Source organism: Cherax quadricarinatus, unplaced genomic scaffold (genome assembly GCF_038502225.1).
Source record: "Cherax quadricarinatus isolate ZL_2023a unplaced genomic scaffold, ASM3850222v1 Contig132, whole genome shotgun sequence".
Lineage (NCBI taxonomy): Eukaryota > Metazoa > Arthropoda > Malacostraca > Decapoda > Parastacidae > Cherax > Cherax quadricarinatus.
In genome coordinates, this window is record NW_027195158.1 from 148,016 (window position 1) to 170,000 (window position 21,985).

Below are 21,985 nucleotides of genomic sequence, written 5' to 3' on the forward strand. Positions count from 1 at the left end.
CTATGATTCACCTCATCTTTCATAGACCCATCCGCTGACACGTCCACTCCCAAATATCTGAATACGTTCACCTCCTCCATACTCTCTCCCTCCAATCTGATATTCAATCTTTCATCACCTAATCTTTTTGTTATCCTCATAACCTTACTCTTTCCTGTATTCACCTTTAATTTTCTTCTTTTGCACACCCTACCAAATTCATCCACCAATCTCTGCAACTTCTCTTCAGAATCTCCCAAGAGCACAGTGTCATCAGCAAAGAGCAGCTGTGACAACTCCCACTTTGTGTGTGATTCTTTATCTTTTAACTCCACGCCTCTTGCCAAGACCCTCGCATTTACTTCTCTTACAACCCCATCTATAAATATATTAAACAACCACGGTGACATCACACATCCTTGTCTAAGGCCTACTTTTACTGGGAAAAAATTTCCCTCTTTCCTACATACTCTAACTTGAGCCTCACTATCCTCGTAAAAACTCTTCACTGCTTTCAGTAACCTACCTCCTACACCATACACTTGCAACATCTGCCACATTGCCCCCCTATCCACCCTGTCATACGCCTTTTCCAAATCCATAAATGCCACAAAGACCTCTTTAGCCTTATCTAAATACTGTTCACTTATATGTTTCACTGTAAACACCTGGTCCACACACCCCCTACCTTTCCTAAAGCCTCCTTGTTCATCTGCTATCCTATTCTCCGTCTTACTCTTAATTCTTTCAATTATAACTCTACCATACACTTTACCAGGTACACTCAACAGACTTATCCCCCTATAATTTTTGCACTCTCTTTTATCCCCTTTGCCTTTATACAAAGGAACTATGCATGCTCTCTGCCAATCCCTAGGTACCTTACCCTCTTCCATACATTTATTAAATAATTGCACCAACCACTCCAAAACTATATCCCCACCTGCTTTTAACATTTCTATCTTTATCCCATCAATCCCGGCTGCCTTACCCCCTTTCATTTTACCTACTGCCTCACGAACTTCCCCCACACTCACAACTGGCTCTTCCTCACTCCTACAAGATGTTATTCCTCCTTGCCCTATACACGAAATCACAGCTTCCCTATCTTCATCAACATTTAACAATTCCTCAAAATATTCCTTCCATCTTCCCAATACCTCTAACTCTCCATTTAATAACTCTCCTCTCCTATTTTTAACTGACAAATCCATTTGTTCTCTAGGCTTTCTTAACTTGTTAATCTCACTCCAAAACTTTTTCTTATTTTCAACAAAATTTGTTGATAACATCTCACCCACTCTCTCATTTGCTCTCTTTTTACATTGCTTCACCACTCTCTTAACTTCTCTCTTTTTCTCCATATACTCTCCATATACTCTTATTATTATTATTATTATTATTATTATTATTATTATTATTATTATTATTATTATTATTATTATTATTATTAGTATTATTATATTTATTTATTTAGTTATTTATTTACTTATTTTGAGAAGTGACTGGTAATTAGATTTGATGTAAAACAGGAGAGAGAGAAAGGCTATAATTCCTGGGATAAAGAGCTAGGATAAAAACATTGCCTTACTCTCAAAATTCGACTCAGCAAAAAGAAATTAAACTAAATATAGTCAAGCACTGGAGGAGGCCCTTTAGCCTATACATAGCAGATCCGTAGGTTATGCTGGCCTATGTAGGGCTAGTTTTACTGGTCCATGTAAGGTAGGCCCTATTCGTCGAGCCTAGGTAGGTTCAACTGGCCCATGCTTGGCAGGTCTTACTGGTCCATTTTAGGTAGTTCTTTCTGGTCTATGCCAGGCAGTTCCTACTGATCCATGGCAGGCAGATCCAATTGGTCCATGCTTGGCAGATCCTACTGGCTCTTACAAGATACATCTTTCTGATTTATGCAAGATAATTAGGCAATGCCAGACAGGTCCTAATAAGTCATGTTAGGCCGGAAATGCTGTCCCATGTTCAGTAGAACCTACTGACTCATGTTTAACAGCTACTACTTTTCCACTATGTGCCAATCTATTTGGTCTATGTTCAGCGGAGCCTACTAATTCTTGCTAGTCACATACTATTTGCCCACGCTTCGCAGGCCCTAGTAGGTCGTACTGATCTTGCTAGACTAGTCATAAGAGTAAATGCTAGACAGATAATACTTGAACATGCTAGACAGGTCCTATGGCCTATGCTGGGAAGGTACTACTTGATCAAGCTAGGCAGATTCTGCTGGCCTATTCTACCCAAATCAGCTTGGTTTATGAGATACAGACCCTACTGACTAATGCTTAATAGGTTCTAGTGGCCATGCTAAGCACATCCTATTAACTCATGCTAGGTAGGTCAAAGTGGGCCATGCTAAGCAGGTTATGCTGGCCATTAACACAGATTCTGATGACCCATTCTTGGCATCGATCAGCAGCATTCCTGGGCTCAGCATACCTTACTGGGTTATGCTTGGCAGGCTATATTTAACCTGGGAACACCTGCTTCATATTACAACATCTTTAACTGAGGTGGGTACTCACCGACAGAAAGACACAGGAGATTAATACTGATCAGAAGAGCTGCGAAAATCATGGGGCCATTGAGCAGTTTGCCTCTGGATAGCTTGGTCCTCCAGATCAGGATACCCAACATTGCTCCCAGGGCACTCACACCTGCACACAAAAAGTGGATTGCCTTGCTTAAAAAAATACGGTATAGTAAATATACATTTCTATAAACACCTTTCGGTATATACAGCATACGGTTGGTTGTAATCCGCTCGGTGTATATGTGCTGAGGTAGATACCTCCGGTACGGTAACGCAATGGAAGAGTGTGTCGATACTATGTAAATGAGACACAATGCTGGTTAACGTGTTTTACTAAGGCGACGTGTCGTCCACTAGAGACTTTATTTTTTTAACAAATGATATCAAGAAGGTTTGTGACACAGGATTTGCCTTCCATGAACGCCAACCAGCACGGATTCATGTCACAGACCTTCTGGACTTTTATGATAAAGTAAGAGAAGTAAGACACAAGAGAGAGCAGTGGGTTGATTGCATTTTCTTGGTCTGCAAGAAGACCTTTGACACAGTTCCTCAAGAGAGATAAGTACAGAAGCTAGAGGATCAGGCGCGTGTAACAGGAAGGGCACTGCAATGGATCAGAGAATACCTGACAGGGAGGCAACAACGAGTCATGGTAAGTGATGAGGTTTCACAGTGGGCGCCTGTGACGAGCGGGGTCCCACAAGGGTCGGTCCTAGGACTAGTGCTATTTTTGTTGTGTGAGTGACATGATGGAAGGGATAGACTCAGATGTGTCATTGTTCGCAGATGATGTGAAGTTAATGAGGAGAATTTAATCGGATGAGGATCAGGCGGGACTTCAAAGAGACCTAGACAGGCTGGACACCTGGTCCAGCAACTGGATTCTCGAATTTAACCCAGCCAAATGCAAAGTCATGAAGATTGGCGAATGGCAAAGAAGACCACAAACAGAGTATAGGCTAGGTGCCCAGATACTGCAAACCTCGCTCAAGGACAAAGATCTTGGAGTGAGTATAAAACCGAGCACGTCTCCGGAAGCCCATGTCAACTAGATAACAGCTGCAGCATATGGGCGCCTGGCAAACCTGACAATAGCGTTCCGATACCTTAGTAAAGAATGGTTCAAGACACTGTACACCGTGAACGTCAGGCCCATCCTGGAGAATGCAGCACCAGTATGAAACCCACACTTGATCCAGCACGTCAAGAATTTAGAGAAAGTGCAAAAGTTTGCGACAAGGTTAGTTCCAGAGATAAGGGAAATGTCATCCGAAGAAAGATTAAGGGAAATCGGCCTGACGACACTGGAGGATAGGAGGGTTAGGGGAGACATGATAACGACATACAAAATACTACGAGGAATAGACAAGGTGAACAGAGACAGGATGTTCCAGAGAGTGGGCACAGAAACCGGGGGTCACACTTGGAAGTTGAAGACTCAGGTGAGTCAAAGGAATTTTAGGAAGTATTTCTTCAGTCATAGAGTAGTCAGGAAGTGGAATAGCCTAGCAAGTGATGTAGTGGAGGCGCTCGGTGAAGAGGCGGGGCCAGGAGCTGAGCCTCGACCCCTGCAATAGCAATTAGGTGAGTACAATTAGGTGAGCACACACACACACACACACACACACACTCGTGGAGGAGTCACGCGGTTGAGCTCGTGTTTTGGTGATAATTTCTGACTGTGCCATAAGGAATAGAGTGTGGGATATAGGCGTGTGCACGCATGAGAGTGCATATAATCACTTAAGCCCCGAAAAAAGGAAATATAAGTGATCACAGAAAAGAAAACAAAGGAAATAGTTGTAGGGGCCGTTGGAAGGGTGAACGGTTGTGTCAGGCCTAAATAGTGTTGCCATAATAACGCAGTGGGGTATTTTGAAGAATAAGTGAGACTCAAGACCAGGGGGATAAGAGATATGTATAGATGTGTCAGTAAATACAGTGAGTGAAAAAATTAGAAGAGCTAGAGAATATAGTGCATACAGGAAGTTAGTGGAAAAATTACCGAGAAGCATCAAACATCAACTTCTGGGACAGGACAGACTGGCAACGTTACTCCACTGCCAGCCGCAAGTAATATTCACCTAGTTTGAGTTGCATGGGGTCAATAGTACCTGTCTCTAGCTGGAATTGGGGGTCACTCTCCTCGAGCTATCAGAATTAGAATAAGCAGCATTTATTGGCATTTAATAGAATTTAGAGGTAGCGGCATATAGGCGAAGCCTAGTGTATTTATTTTTGAACGTAATTTTAAACTCAAGACAGTACAGTGGGAACCAAGAGATCGGGTATATATACAATACATTTGTAGTACATTCGTGGGAAATAAGGACTGTTTACATAAACATATGCACGCACACTTGGGGAGAACAGCACTGTGGTTAGGCACTTGAATAGCTGTAGCACACACACACACACACACACACACACACACACACACACACACACACACACACACACTCGCCAAAAAAAAAAAAAAAAAAAAAAAAAAAAAAAAAAAAAAAAAAAAAAAAAAAAAAAAAAAATATGGGTGGCCTTAGAGGACGGAAAACCAGAGATCTGGTAGACGAACCAGGGAGGAAAGACTGGGAGTTAGAGCTCCAAAAAAGGGAGGAAGAGTGGGGAAGGAAGATAGTAGAGCTTGGTAAGAAAATGGAGGAGCGGATAGCTGAAGAGTGCAGGAAGTGGGAAGTACAGGTCTTAGCAGCAGAAGCTAGGATACAGTGCTTAGAAGAGAAACTGCGAAGCCTGAAACAGATTAGAGAGACAAATGACAATTCAGATGTGACATCAGGAAATTCAAAGTCAGGCGCAGACAAGGGGATGGTAAGCAACAACGGAGACATGCCGTACACGAAGGCCCTATCAGACCCACGTGGGGCCAGGGAAAAGACGATGAGCACACTGAGATCAAACGACAGGTCCGAAGACAATGAAGGAAATTCAAAGTCAGGCGCAGACAAGGGGATGGTAAGCAACAACGGAGACATGCCGTACACGAAGGCCCTATCAGACCCACGTGGGGCCAGGGAAAAGACGATGAGCACACTAAGATCAAGCGACAGGTCCGAAGACAATGAAGGTTTGTTATATGCAGAGATTCTAACAGCCAACTGCAGTAGCAAGGGACAGCTGGTCAGGAAAGACAGTTCAATGAGAATAGAAGTTTCAGATATGACAGGGACTGAAGGCAAGAACATGTCAATGGAAGGAAATAAAATGCCTCAGAGGAAGCAGATGGAGACTCAGTGGGAGGAGGAAAGGGCGAGGTCAGTTTTTGTGTACGGGCTCCAAGAAGCCAAGGGGGGAAACTTTGAAGAAATAAAACAGGAGGAGAAAAAAATAATTGAAGGCATCATGAAAACAATAGGGGAGGGCAATATGACCCAGGTGACAAATTTTCAGAGAATTGGGTGGTTTGCGAGTGGAAGGATACGGCCTGTCAGAGTAACTTTCAAGGAAGAATCAGTTCGAACCAGGATTCTGCAAGAGAAAGCAAGACTGAGGGACAAAGAGGGGTACCAGAGAGTATACCTCGACTGCGACAGAACACAAGAAGAAAGGACTACACTGAAAGAGAGGGTACAGAGACGCAAGGAGGAACGAGAAGCAATGAAAATGAGCAGGACCCAGACACAGGAGGAAGGGCAAACACACCCCACAGAATCTCCCACCAAAAGACTCCACCCGCGACATTCCCAACGCAACTGAGCAACCTATACTACAACCCACTCACTGTTCCCTCTGCCACCAACCCCCATATCACAAACCTCACCCCAACAGCTGTCCCTTATGGGCATTCTGACCCCACCCCCATCAACACAAACCCCACCTACACCACAGCCCCATATAGGCCCCCACCAAGGCTCTCGCTCCCCCAACCCCAATATACTTGCATGACCACAATGATAGAAAAGAAACTAAAGGTTTGGTACACAAACGCGGATGGAATAACGAATAAACATGAGGAGTGGAATGAAAGAATCAGTGAAAAATCCCCAGACATCATAGCAGTCACAGAAACAAAACTCGCTGAGACAATAACAGACACAATCTTCCCAACAGGATATCAGATCCTGAGGAAAGATAGAAGGAGTAGAGGGGGAGGAGGGGTTGCACTGCTCATAAAACACCAATGGGGATTTGAGGAAATGGAAGGCATGGACATGATTGGAGAAAGAGACTACATTGTAGGTACAATTCAGTCCGGAGAACATAAAGTAGTCATTGGAGTGATGTATAACCCACCACAGAACTGCAGGAGGCCAAGAGAGGAGTACGAAGAAAACAACAGGGTGATGGTGGACACACTGGCTGAGGTGGCAAGAAGAGCTCACTCGAGCAGAGCAAAGTTACTGGTAATGGGCGATTTCAACCACAGGGAGATCGACTGGGAAAACCTGGAGCCACATGGGGGTCCAGAAACATGGAGAGCCAAGATGATGGATGTGGTACTTGAAAACCTCATGCATCAACATGTCAGGGACACAACCAGAGAGAGAGGGGAGGATGAGCCAGCAAGACTGGATCTTGTGTTCACCCTGAGCAGTTCAGACATTGAGGACATCACTTACGAGAGGCCCCTTGGAGCTAGCGATCATGTGGTTCTGAGTTTTGACTATATAGTAGAGTTACAAGTGGAGAAGGTAACAGGAACTGAAAGGGACAGGCCAAACTATAAAAGGGGGGACTACACAGGTATGAGAAACTTCCTGCAGGAGGTTCAGTGGGACAGAGAAATGGTAGGAAAATCAGTAAACGAGATGATGGAATATGTGGCAACAAAGTGCAAGGAGGCAGAGGAAAGTTTTGTTCCCAAGGGAAACAGAAATAATAGGAAGACCAAAACGAGTCCTTGGTTTACCCGAAGGTGTAGGGAGGCAAAAACTAAGTGCAACAGAGAATGGAAAAGGTACAGGAGGCATAGGACCCAGGAAAACAAGGAGATTAGTAGAAGAGCCAGAAACGAGTATGCGCAGATAAGGAGGGAGGCCCAGCGACAGTATGAAAACGACATAGCATCGAAAGTCAAATCTGACCCGAAACTGCTGTATAGCCACATTAGGAGGAAGACAACAGTCAAGGACCAGGTGATAAGGCTGAGGAAAGAAGGTGGAGAACTCACAAGAAACGATCAAGAGGTATGTGAGGAGCTCAACACGAGATTTAAGGAAGTATTTACAGTAGAGACAGGAAGGACTCTGGGGGGACAGACCAGATGGGGACACCAACAAGGAATACACCAACAAGTGTTGGACGACATACATACAGATGAGGAGGAGGTGAAGAAACTGCTAAGGGACATCGATACCTCAAAGGCAATGGGACCGGACAACATCTCTCCGTGGGTCCTTAGAGAGGGAGCAGATATGTTGTGCGTACCACTTACCACAATCTTCAACACATCCCTGGAAACTGGGCAACTACCTGAGGTATGGAAGACGGCAAATGTAGTTCCCATTTTCAAAAAAGGAGACAGAAAAGAGGCACTAAACTATAGACCTGTGTCATTGACATGTATAGTATGATAAACTAGACACATGTGCAACTCTTGGGTATCTTTATTGAGGAAACGTTTCGCCACACAGTGGCTTCATCAGTCCATACAAAGGAGAATCTTGAAGAATAGGAGGAGAATGAGGTAATCAGTCCCTCAACCTTGAGTCGATGTGGTCAGTCCATCAATCTTGAATAGAATACGGCATACGTGCTGAGAAGGAGCTTATAAACCGTTGGCAGGAGAGGTTCAGCAGTCAGAGGTAGTGTAACATTTGTTCAATGTTGAAGTAGGTCGTGCCCAAGAATTAGGCAAGCGAAGAATTCCCAAGTATTAAGATCCCAAGAAGTTGCAGTGTCTGACAGGTTTGTAGATGAATGGTTCAGAGAACCGACATGTTGATAAACTAGACACATGTGCAACTCTTGGGTATCTTTATTGAGGAAACGTTTCGCCACACAGTGGCTTCATCAGTCCATACAAAGGAGAATCTTGAAGAATAGGAGGAGAATGAGGTAATCAGTCCCTCAACCTTGAGTCGATGTGGTCAGTCCATCAATCTTGAATAGAATACGGCATACGTGCTGAGAAGGAGCTTATAAACCGTTGGCAGGAGAGGTTCAGCAGTCAGAGGTAGTGTAACATTTGTTCAATGTTGAAGTAGGTCGTGCCCAAGAATTAGGCAAGCGAAGAATTCCCAAGTATTAAGATCCCAAGAAGTTGCAGTGTCTGACAGGTTTGTAGATGAATGGTTCAGAGAACCGACATGTTGATAAACTAGACACATGTTCAACTCTTGGGTATCTTTATTGAGGAAACGTTTCGCCACACAGTGGCTTCATCAGTCCATACAAAGGAGAATCTTGAAGAATAGGAGGAGAATGAGGTAATCAGTCCCTCAACCTTGAGTCGATGTGGTCAGTCCATCAATCTTGAATAGAATACGGCATACGTGCTGAGAAGGAGCTTATAAACCGTTGGCAGGAGAGGTTCAGCAGTCAGAGGTAGTGTAACATTTGTTCAATGTTGAAGTAGGTCGTGCCCAAGAACCTCTCCTGCCAACGGTTTATAAGCTCCTTCTCAGCACGTATGCCGTATTCTATTCAAGATTGATGGACTGACCACATCGACTCAAGGTTGAGGGACTGATTACCTCATTCTCCTCCTATTCTTCAAGACTTTGTATGGACTGATGCCACTGTGTGGCGAAACGTTTCCTCAATAAAGATACCCAAGAGTTGCACATGTCTAGTTTATCAACACTGCAACTTCTTGGGATCTTAATACTTGGGAATTCTTCGCTTGCCTAATTCTTGGGCACGACCTACTTCAACATTGAACAAATGTTACACTACCTCTGACTGCTGAACCTCTCCTGCCAACGGTTTATAAGCTCCTTCTCAGCACGTATGCCGTATTCTATTCAAGATTGATGGACTGACCACATCGACTCAAGGTTGAGGGACTGATTACCTCATTCTCCTCCTATTCTTCAAGATTCTCCTTTGTATGGACTGATGAAGCCACTGTGTGGCGAAACGTTTCCTCAATAAAGATACCCAAGAGTTGCACATGTGTCTAGTTTATCAACATGTCGGTTCTCTGAACCATTCATCATGTATAGTATGCAAAATTATGGAGAAGATTATCAGGAGGAGAGTGGTGGAGCACCTGGAATGGAACAGGAGTATAAATGCCAACCAGCACGGATTCAAGGAAGGCAAATCCTGTGTCACAAACCTTCTGGAGTTTTATGATAAAATAACAGAAGTAAGACAAGAGAGAGAGGGGTGGGTTGATTGCATCTTCTTGGACTGCAAGAAGGCCTTTGACACAGTTCCTCACAAGAGATTAGTGCAGAAGCTAGAGCATCAGGCGCATATAACAGGAAGGGCTCTGCAATGGATCAGTGAATACCTGACAGGGAGGCAACAACGAGTCATGGTACGTAATGATGTATCACAGTGGGCACCTGTGACGAGCGGGGTCCCACAGGGGTCGGTCCTAGGACCAGTGCTATTTTTGGTATATGTGAACGACATGACGGAAGGGTTAGACTCAGAAGTGTCCCTGTTTGCAGATGATGTGAAGTTAATGAGGAGAATTAAATCTGATGAGGACCAGGCAGGACTTCAAAGAGACCTGGACAGACTGGACACCTGGTCCAGCAAATGGCTTCTCGAATTTAATCCTGCCAAATGCAAAGTCATGAAGATAGGGGAAGGGCACAGAAGACCACAGACAGAGTATAGGCTAGGTGGCCAAAGACTGCAAACCTCACTCAAGGAGAAAGATCTTGGGGTGAGTATAACACCGAGCATGTCTCCGGAAGCACACATCAATCAGATAACTGCTGCAGCATATGGGCGCCTGGCAAACCTGAGAACAGCATTCCGACACCTTAGTAAGGAATCATTCAAGACACTGTACACCGTGTATGTCAGGCCCATACTGGAGTATGCAGCACCTGTTTGGAACCGCACTTGATAAAGCACGTCAAGAAACTAGAGAAAGTACAAAGGTTTGCAACAAGGTTAGTTCCAGAGCTAAGGGGAATGTCCTATGAAGAAAGATTAAGGGAAATCGGCCTGACGACACTGGAGGACAGGAGGGTCAGGGGAGACATGATAACGACATATAAAATACTGCGTGGAATAGACAAGGTGGACAAAGACAGGATGTTCCAGGGAGGGGACACAGAAACAAGAGGCCACAATTGGAAGTTGAAGACACAAATGAGTCAGAGAGATAGTAGGAAGTATTTCTTCAGTCATAGAGTTGTAAGGCAGTGGAATAGCCTAGAAAATGACGTAGTGGAGGCAGGAACCATACACAGTTTTAAGACGAGGTTTGATAAAGCTCATGGAGCGGGGAGAGAGAGGGCCTAGTAGCAACCGGTGAAGAGGCGGGGCCAGGAGCTAGGACTCGACCCCTGCAACCACAAATAGGTGAGTACAAATAGGTGAGTACATACAGACACACACACATATATAGACACACACACACATATACAGGATTTTACACCTTCCTGTGAAGTGACCCTATAACCCTTCCTTTACCCCCATCTCTCTCCCTCTCCTCTCCTCTCTCTCTCTCTCTCTCTCTCTCTCTCTCTCTCTCTCTCTCTCTCTCTCTCTCTCTCTCTCTCTCTCTTTCTCTCTCTCCCTTTTTCTCATCCTCTCTCTCATCCTCTCTCTCATCCTCTCTCTCTTCCTCTCTCTCTTCCTTTCACTCTTTCTCTCTCTCTTCCTCTCTCTCCCTCTCCCTCTCTCTCTTCCTCTCTTACTCTCTCTCTTCCTCTTCTTTTCTCTCTCTCTCTCTTCCCTTGTCACTCCCCCCTCTCTCTTGCCTTTTCCCTCTCTCACTTTCTCCCCCTTTTTCCCTTCTTTTCCCCTCCTTCTAGGCTTCCCTTCTCTCTCTCCCTATCTCTCACTCTCTCCCCCTTTTTTCTTTTTCTCTTTCTCTCTTTCATTAAAAAAAAAATGGTTGGGACTCGCAGGAATCAGGGATCAGATGACAATGGTACTGGTAGGGAGGAATGGATGGAGGAACAGTGGAAAAGGATAGAGCAAGAATGGGAGAGAAAATTAGGAGAGCTTTCTGAAAAAATGGAGAAAGAGCTCTCTGTGAAATGGGAAAAGAGGTTGGAGAAGGAGACGAAGAATTGGGAGGCACAAGTCGAAACTGCAGTAGCCAGGGTATAGGTCCTAGAATTTGAGGTAAACAGGCTGAAGCAGGTCTCAGGGGTAGTGACCAGAGAAGACACACCATACGATGAAGAGAGGCTGAACAGGAAGGAAGGAGATATGAATTATGCTAAGGTCATATCAGCCTGCAAAGAAGGGCCAGGGAGTGGAAGGGAAGAGCAGATGGGTGCAGATGGAGACGGAGATAGGTCGAATGCTGAGGCACAACCATGCTACCAAGAGCCACTGGAAAAATCAAGGGAGAAAATGACCACATACAGACAGGAATCAGAGTCACAGAGGAAGAGGCAATGCGAGGAGGAAAGGGCAAAATCAGTGATTATCCATGGGCTTCGGTAGAGAGAGGAAAGGACACACACTGAAAGACGGCAGGAAGAAAGAAAGGAGATTGAGAAAATCATCACAGAAATAGGGGGAGAAGACATGGATGAGATTGTAAATTTTCAGAGAATAGGGGGGTACTTGAAGGGGAGAAATCGACCGATCAAGCTGATTCTCAGGACAGAAACAGTGCGGAACAGGATCCTCCAAGAGAAACCACGGTTGAAAAGTTCGGAAGAGTACAAGAAGGTGTTCCTAGACAGAGACAGAACACAAACAGAGAGAAAGCAGCTGAGGGAGAGGACAAAAAAGCGAAAGGAGCTAGGAAAGGAGACAAGGATGGAACCAGCAGAGGTCAGTCAGAGCACAACAGAGCAGCAAGGGCAAGCACACACACAACTCTCCTCAGAACCCCACAACCTATCACACCATCCCAACACACAATACAATCCATACCCACAGCTTCCACCCAACCCCCAACTATAGAATCCCACAGTAAGCTACCAGGTCTCCCACCCCCCACAGGCCCCCCAAACCACAGTGTTGGAAAGGAAACTGACGCTGATGGAATAACAAACAAGTGGGAGGAGTGGCACGAAAGAGTCAAAGAGGCATCACCAGACATCATAGCGATCACAGAAACCAAGCTTACAGGTATGATAACAGATGCCATCTTTCCAGCGGGATACCAGATCCTGAGAAAAGACAGAAGGAACAGGGGGGGTGGAGGAGTGGCCTTGCTGATCAAACACCGATGGAATTTTGATGAGCTGGAGAGAGGAGACAGCGGAGAAGAAAGTGACTACATAGTGGGAACGCTTCACTCTGGTGGTCCCAAGGTGATAATTGCAGTGATGTATAACCCACCACAGAACAGCAGGAGGCCAAGGCAAGAGTATGACGAGAGCAATAGAGCGATGGTTGACACACTGGCTGCAGTGGCCAGAAGAGCTCATGCATGCAGGGCAAAGCTCCTGATCATGGGCGACTTTAACCACAAGGAGATCGAATGGGAGAACTTGGAGCCACATGGGGGCCAAGATACATGGAGGGCTAAGATGATGGAAGTGGTACTGGAAAACTTCATGTACCAACACGTAAGGGACACTACAAGAGAGAGAGGAGAGGATGAACCAGAAAGACTGGACTTAGTATTCACCTTGAGTAGTGCAGATATTGAGGACATCACATATGAAAGACCCCTTGGGGCCAGCGATCATGTGGTTTTGAGCTTCGAATACACAGTAGAGCTACAAGTGGAGGGGGAAGCAGGAAGGCAAGGACAAATGAAACCAAACTACAGGAAAGGGGACTACACAGGAATGAGGAACTTCCTGAATGAGGTTCAGTGGGACAGAGAACTGGCAGGGATGTCAGTTAATGAGATGATGGAATATGTAGCAACAATGTGCAAGGAGGCTGAGGAGAGGTTTGTACCCAAGGGTAATAGGAATAATGAAAAAGCCAGGATGAGCCCATGGTTCACCCAAAGATGCAAGGAGGCAAAAACCAAGTGTGCTAGGGAATGGACGAAATATAGAAGGCAAAGGACCCAGGAGAATAAGGAGAGCAGTCGTAGAGCCAGAAACGAATATGCACAGATAAGAAGGGAGGCCCAACGTCAATATGAAAACGACATAGCAGCAAAGCCAAATCTGACCCGAAGCTGTTATACAGCCACATCAGGAAGAAAACAACCGTTAAGGACCAGGTAATCAGGCTAAGGAAGGAAGGAGGAGAGACAACAAGAAATGACCGTGAAGTATGTGAGGAACTCAACAAGAGATTCAAAGAAGTGTTCACAGAGGAGACAGAAGGGGCTCCAGAAAGACGGTGAGGTGGGGTACACCACCATGTGCTGGACACAGTACACACAACCGAGGAAGAAGTGAAGAGGCTTCTGAGTGAGCTAGATACCTCAAAGGCAATGGGGCCAGATAACATCTCTCCATGGGTCTTGAGAGAGGGAGCAGAGGCGCTATGTGTACCCCTAACAACAATATTCAATACATCTATCGAAACAGGGAGATTGCCTGAGGCATGGAAGACAGCAAATGTGGTCCCAATCTTCAAAAAAGGAGACAGACATGAAGCACTAAACTACAGACCAGTGTCACTGACATGTATAGCATGCAAAATCATGGAAAAGATTGTCAGGATAAGAATGGTGGAACATCTAGAAAGGAATGATCTCATCACCAGCAGCCAACATGGTTTCAGAGATGGGAAATCCTGTGTCACAAACCTACTGGAGTTCTATGACATGGTGACAGCAGTAAGACAAGAGAGAGAGGGGTGGGTGGATTGCATTTTCTTGGACTGCAAGAAGGCTTTTGACACAGTACCACACAAGAGATTAGTGCAAAAACTGGAGGACCAAGCAGGGATAACAGGGAAGGCACTGCAATGGATCAGGGAATACTTGTCAGGAAGACAGCAGCGAGTAATGGTACGTGGCGAGGTGTTAGAGTGGGCACCTGTGATCAGCGGGGTCCCACAGGGGTCAGTCCTAGGACCAGTGCTGTTTCTGGTATTTGTGAACGACATGACGGAAGGAATAAACTCCGAGGTGTCCCTGTTTGCAGATGACGTGAAGTTGATGAGAAGAGTTCATTCGATCGAAGACCAGGCAGAACTACAAAGGGATCTGGACAGGCTGCAGACCTGGTCCAGCAACTGGCTCCTGGAGTTCAATCCCACCAAGTGCAAAGTCATGAGGATTGGGGAAGGGAAAAGAAGACCGCAGACGGAGTACAGTCTAGGGGGCCAGAGACTACAAACATCACTCAAGGAAAAAGATCTTGGGGTGAGTATAACACCAGGCACATCTCCTGAAGCGCACATCAACCAAATAACTGCCGCAGCATATGGGCGCCTGGCAAACCTCAGAACAGCATTCCGACATCTTAATAAGGAATCGTTCAGGACCCTGTACACCGTGTACGTTAGGCCCATATTAGAGTATGCGGCACCAGTTTGGAACCCACACCTAGCCAAGCATGTAAAGAAACTAGAGAAAGTGCAAAGGTTTGCAACAAGACTAGTCCCAGAGTTAAGAGGTATGTCCTATGAGGAGAGGTTAAGGGAAATCAACCTGACGACACTGGAGGACAGGAGAGATAGGGGGGACATGATAACGACTTACAAAATACTGAGAGGAGTTGACAAGGTGGACAAAGACAGGATGTTCCAGAGACTGGACACAGCAACACGGGGACACAGTTGGAAGCTGAAGACACAGTTGAATCAAAGGGATGTTAGAAAGTATTTTTTCAGCCACAGAGTAGTCAGGAAGTGGAATAGTTTGGGAAGCGATGTAGTGGAGGCAGGATCCATACATAGCTTTAAGCAGAGGTACGATAAAGCTCATGGTTCAGGGAGAGTGACCTAGCAGCGACCAGTGAAGAGGCGGGGCCAGGAGCTTGGAATCGACCCCTGCAACCTCAACTAGGTGAGTACAACTAGGTGAGTACACACATACACACACACACATACACACATACACATACACACACACACACATACACACGCGCACACACGCACACACACACACACACACACACACACACACACACACACACACACACACACACACACACACACACACACACACACACGTCACGTACACTCACACACACACGTCACGTACACACACACACACACACACACACACACACACACACACACACACACACACACACACACACACACACACACACACACACACACACACACACACACACACACACACACACACACACACACACACACACAATGGAAATAAAAGGACCCCAATGGAAATAAGTCACTCTGTCTGACTTTTTTGGGTTATCCTAGGTTCTCTACACATATGCTGCTATGTATGATAATTTTATGTAACTGTATTTGTGTATACCTGAATAAATTTACTTACTTACTTACTTACTTACACACACACACACACACACACACATACACAGCCATATGGGGGCCAAGATACATGGAGGGCTAAGATGATAGAGGTGGTACTGGAAAACTTCAAGTACCAACACGTAAGTGACACTACAAGAGAGAGAGGAGAGGATGAACCAGCAAGACTGGACCTTGTATTCACCTTGAGTAGTGCAGATATTGAGGACATCACATATGAAAGACCCCTTGGAGCCAGCGATCATGTGGTTTTAAGCTTCGTGGAGGGGAAAGCAGGAAGGCCAGGACGAATGAAGCCAAACTACAAGAAAGGGGACTACACGGGAATGAGGAACTTCCTGAACGGGGTTCAGTGACACAGAGAACTAACTGGCAAGGAAGCCAGTTAATGAGATGATGGAATATGTAGCAACAATGTGCAAGGAGGCTGAGGAGAGGTTTGTACCCAAGGGTAACAGGATTAATGAAAAAGCCACGATGAGCCCATGGTTCATCCAAAGGTGCATTCACTGACTATAAACCCAGAAATACTAATCTTAATCTTAAAATAATAAATCCTAACTAGTCATAAGTTTGCTTATGATACTCCAATATAGACACTTTGTATTGTGCCAAAACAAAAGCATTCACATTGCTAAACTCACAAATAATGATGTAGTCACTTAGCCTTAATACCATAATCTGTAAGGATTTAATGTTAAGAATTAATCTAAGTCTGCCCGAAATGCCTAGCCATGCTAGGTGTCCTAGTGGCCCCCTTTGTAATTAGTATTTTATAACATATAAACCAAACAATACCCAAAACCTGTAAACCCCACATTGTAACCTTTATAGAGAATAAACTTGAATTGAATTGAATTGAATTGAATGTGTGCTAGGGAATGGAAGAAATATAGAAGGCAAAGGACCCAGGAGAATAAGGAGAGCAGTCGTAGAGCCAGAAATGAATATGCACAGATAAGAAGGGAGGCCCAACGACAATATGAGAATGTGAAGGCTTAATCAGCCCTGTAACAACTTCAGACAGTATTACCAAGGCTGGCTCCTCCTCAGGAAAATTAGTGAATAGAAAAAGAAATAATAACAGACAAACATAAACACTTTATTATATAGAAAATATAAAACACTTAAATATGAAATATTAATCCTACCTTAAAGAAAATAAAAAATGAAAAATATAAATGATAACTGAATTCAACGCTAATATATATAGGGGTGTCTGGTGTTGGTGACACTGTGTTGTTGAAATTGTAGCCGTTGCTGATGATAGGGGGAGGGGGGGGGGGTCGCAGGTGTTGGTTACAACCCACCGGTTCGTTCTTCACAGTATAGCCGTGAGTATTATATCCCGACGACAGGAAAGCAGGTTCTTTACCACTGCAATGATGAGGGGTTATGTCTTGCAATTTCATACAGGTGCACAGGTAATTAAATCCAAAAAGGGGAAGTCTCAGGACGTTAGTCCATCTCCATCAGTTCTGCTTGTTGATTGGCAGGTGACCCTCTCTGACATCCAAGCTGGAAAGACAGACAGGTTACCCACTGCTTAAGAAATCACTCTTCATGATAAGTACAATACCTAAAAGATATGGTGATTATTACAACAGTCAACCTAGAGCAAGACTGAAAGGACTAAGTTTATTATTGGTCAAAAGTGAAGCTTTCAACCAATAAATCCACTAGAATACAAGGCAGGCATGTACTTACAGCAGTGCTGGGAGCTGTGAGTCTAGTGATTACTGTTTGGACCGGAGCCCCACACGTCACCTTTCGGGGGGGGGAGAAGGAGGGGAAGGGATAGCCGGAGCTAGACTGACCCTAACTTAACAAGCAGCCGGCAGTCAAACTATCACTTTCGGGGTGGGGGAAAAAAGGCGGGAATAGCGGGAGCTTGACTTACCCTACCTTAACAAGTAGCCGGCAATAAAACTATCACTTTCGGGGAGGGGAAAAAAGGCGGGAATAGCGGGAGCTTGACTTACCCTACCTTAACAAGTAGCCAGCAATGAAACCATTGTTACTATATACTCCCTCTCTACTCCTATCTATTGAACTTTTCCCTCACAGAGAACGACATAGCAGCGAAAGCCAAATCTGAGCCGAAACTATTATACAGCCACATCAGGAGGAAAACAACAGTCAAGGACCAGGTAATCAGGCTAAGGAAGGAAGGAGGAGAGACAACAAGAAATGACCGTGAAGTATGTGAGGAACTCGACAAGAGATTCAAAGAAGTGTTCACTGAGGAGACAGAAGAGGCTACAGAAAAACGGAGAGTTGGGGCACACCACCAAGTGCTGGACACAGTACACACAACCGAAGAAGAAGTGAAGAGGCTTCTGAGTGAGCTAGATACCTCAAAGGCAATGGGGTCCGGATAACATCTCTCCATGGGTCCTGAGAGAGGGAGCAGAGGCGCTATGTGTACCCCTAACAACAATATTCAATACATCTATCGAAACAGTGAGATTGCCTGAGGCATGGAAGACAGCAAATATAGTCCCAATCTTCAAAAAAGGAGACAGACATGAAGCACTAAACCACAGACCAGTGTCACTGACATGAATAGTATGAAAAGTCATGGAGAAGATTATCAGGAGAAGAGTGGTGGAACACCTAGAAAGGAATGATCTCATCAACAGCAGCCAACATGGTTTCAGGGACGGAAAATCCTGTGTCTCAAACCTACTGGAGTTCTATGACATGGTGACAGCAGTAAGACAAGAGAGAGACGGGTGGGTGGAATGCATTTTCTTGGACTGCAAGAAGGCGTTTGACACAGTTCCACACAAGAGATTATTGCAAAAACTGGAGGACCAAGCAGGGATAACAGGGAAGGCGCTACAATGGATCAGGGAATACTTGTCAGGAAGACAGCAGCGAGTCATGGTACGTGGCGAGGTGTCAGAGTGGGCACCTGTGACCAGCGGGGTCCCACAGGGGTCAGTCCTAGGACCAGTGCTGTTTCTGGTATTTGTGAGCGACGTGACGGAAGGAATATATTCCAAAGTGTTCCTGTTTGCAGATGACGTGAAGTTGATGAGAAGAATTCATTCGATCGAAGACCAGGCAGAACTACAAAGGGATCTGGACAGGCTGCAGACCTGGTCCAGCAATTGGCTCCTGGAGTTCAACCCCACCAAGTACAAATTCATGAAGATTGGGGAAGGGCAAAGAAGACCGCAGACGGAGTACAGACTAGGGGGCCAGAGACTACAAACCTCACTCAAGGAAAAAGATCTTGGGGTGAGTATAACACCAGGCACATCTCCTGAATCGCACATCAACCAAATAACTGCTGCAGCATATGGGTGCCTAGCAAACCTCAGAACAGCATTCCGACATCTTAATAAGGAATCGTTCAGGACCCTGTACACCTTGTACGTTAGGCCCATATGGGAGTATGCGGCACCAGTTTGGAACCCAATCCTAGCCAAGCACGCAAAGAAACTAGAGAAAGTGCAAAGGTTTGCAACAGAACTGTTTCCAGAGCTAAGAGATATGTCCTACGAGGAGAGGTTAAGGGAAATCAACCTGACGAGACTGGAGGACAGGAGAGATAGGGGGGACATGATAACGACATACAAAATACTGAGATGAATTGACAAGGTGGACAAAGACAGGATGTTCCACAGATGTGACACACCAACAACGGGACACAGTTGGAACCTGAAGACAGAGATGAATCACAGGGATATTAGGAAGTATTTCTTCAGTCACAGAATAGTCAGGAAGTGGAATAGTTTGGGAAGCGACGTAGTGGAGGCAGGATCCATACATAGCTTTAAGCAGAGGTATGATAAAGCTCACAGTTCAGGGAGAGTGACCTAGTAGCGACCAGTGAAGAGGCGGGGCCAGGAGCTTGGACTCGATCCCTGAAACATCAACTAGGTGCGTAAAACTATGTGAGTACACACACACACACACACATACACGCACACACACACACACACACACACACACACACACACACACACACACACACACACACACACACACACACACACACACACACACACACACACACAAAATTAGTGAAGAGGCGGGGCCAGGAGCTATGACTCGACCCCTGCAACCACAAATAGGTGAGTACAAATAGGTGAGTACACACACACACGTACATACACACACACATACACACACACACACACACACACACACACACACACACACACACACACACACACACACACACACACACACACACACACACACACACACACACACACACACATTTAAGGAAGTTTTTACAGTAGAGACAGGAAGGGCTGTGGGAAGACAGCACAGAAGGGAACATCAAGAGGGAATATACCAACAAGTGTTGGATGACATACGAACAACTGAGGAGGAGGTGAAGAAGCTCTTAAGTGACCTTGACACCTCAAAGGCGATGGGACCGGACAACATCTCCCCATGGGTCCTTAGAGAAGGAGCAGAGATGCTGTGCGTGCCTCTAACCACAATCTTCAACACATCCCTTGAAACTGGGCAACTACCTGAGAAATGGAAGACAGCTAATGTAGTCCCCATATTTAAGAAAGGAAACAGAAACGAGGCACTAAACTACAGACCTGTGTCTCTGACATGTATTGTGTGCAAAGTCATGGAGAAGATTATCAGGAGGAGAGTGGTCGAACACCTGGAAAGGAACAAGATTATAAATGAAAACCAGCATGGGTTCATGGAAGGCAAATCTTGTATCACAAACCTCCTGGAGTTTTATGACAAGGTAACAGAAGTAAGACACGAGAGAGAGGGGTGGGTGGATTGCGTTTTCCTAGACTGCAGGAAGGCCTTTGACACAGTTCCCCACAAGAGATTAGTGCAGAAGCTTGAGGATCAGGCGCACGTAAAAGGGAGGGCACTGCAATGGATAAGGGAATACCTGACAGGGAGGCAGCAACGAGTCATGGTACGTGAAGAGGTATCACAGTGGGCGCCTGTTACGAGCGGGGTCCCACAGGGGTCAGTTCTAGGACCAGTGCTATTTTTGATATATGTGAACGACATGATGGAAGGAATAGACTCTGAAGTGTCCCTGTTCACAGATGACGTGAAGTTGATGAGAAGAATTAAATTGGACGAGGATGAGGCAGGACTGCAAAGAGACCTGGACAGGCTGGACATGTGGTCCAGCAACTGGCTTCTCGAATTCAATCCAGCCAAATGCAAAGTCATGAAGATTGGGGAGGGGCAAAGAAGACCGCAGACAGAGTATAGGCTAGGTGGACAAAGACTACAGACCTCACTCAGGGAGAAAGACCTTGGGGTGACCATAACACCGAGCACATCACCGGAGGCACACATCAACCAAATAACCGCTGCAGCATACGGGCGCCTGGCAAACCTGAGAATAGCGTTCCGATACCTTAATAAGGAATCGTTCAAGACACTGTACACTGTGTATGTTAGGCCCATACTGGAGTATGCAGCACCAGTCTGGAACCCACACCTGGTCAAGCACGTCAAGAAGTTAGAGAAAGTACAAAGGTTTGCAACAAGGCTAGTCCCAGAGCTCAAGGGAATGTCGTACGAGGAAAGGTTAAGGGAAATCGGACTGACGACATTGGAGGACAGAAGGGTCAGGGGAGACATGATAACGACATACAAGATACTGCGGGGAATAGACAAGGTGGACAGAGATAGGATGTTCCAGAGAGGGGACACAGGGACAAGGGGTCACAACTGGAAGCTGAAGACTCAGACGAGTCACAGGGACGTTAGGAAGTATTTCTTCAGTCATAGAGTTGTCAGCAAGTGGAATAGCCTAGCAAGTGAAGTAGTGGAGGCAGGAACCATACATAGTTTTAAGAAGAGGTATGACAAAGCTCAGGAAGCAGAGAGAGAGAGGATCCAGCAGCGATCAGTGAAGAGGCGGGGCCAGGAGCTGAGTCTCGACCCCTGCAACCACAATTAGGTGAGTACAATTAGGTGAGTACACACACACACACACGCACACACACACACACTCACACACACGCACACACACACACACATACACACACATACACACACACACAC

At 45.6% G+C, this 21,985-nt stretch overlaps 1 protein-coding gene across 1 annotated transcript in view; it reads right to left on the reverse strand.

The window, feature by feature from the left end:
• LOC128694501 (uncharacterized) overlaps positions 1 to 21,985 on the reverse strand; it is a 111,545-nt gene that overhangs the window by 51,079 nt on the left and 38,481 nt on the right. Inside the window, exon 5 of the mRNA XM_070080077.1 lies at positions 2,520 to 2,651. Within this exon, the coding sequence (XP_069936178.1) occupies positions 2,520 to 2,651 (132 nt within the window). The remainder of the gene's footprint in view (positions 1 to 2,519; positions 2,652 to 21,985) is intronic.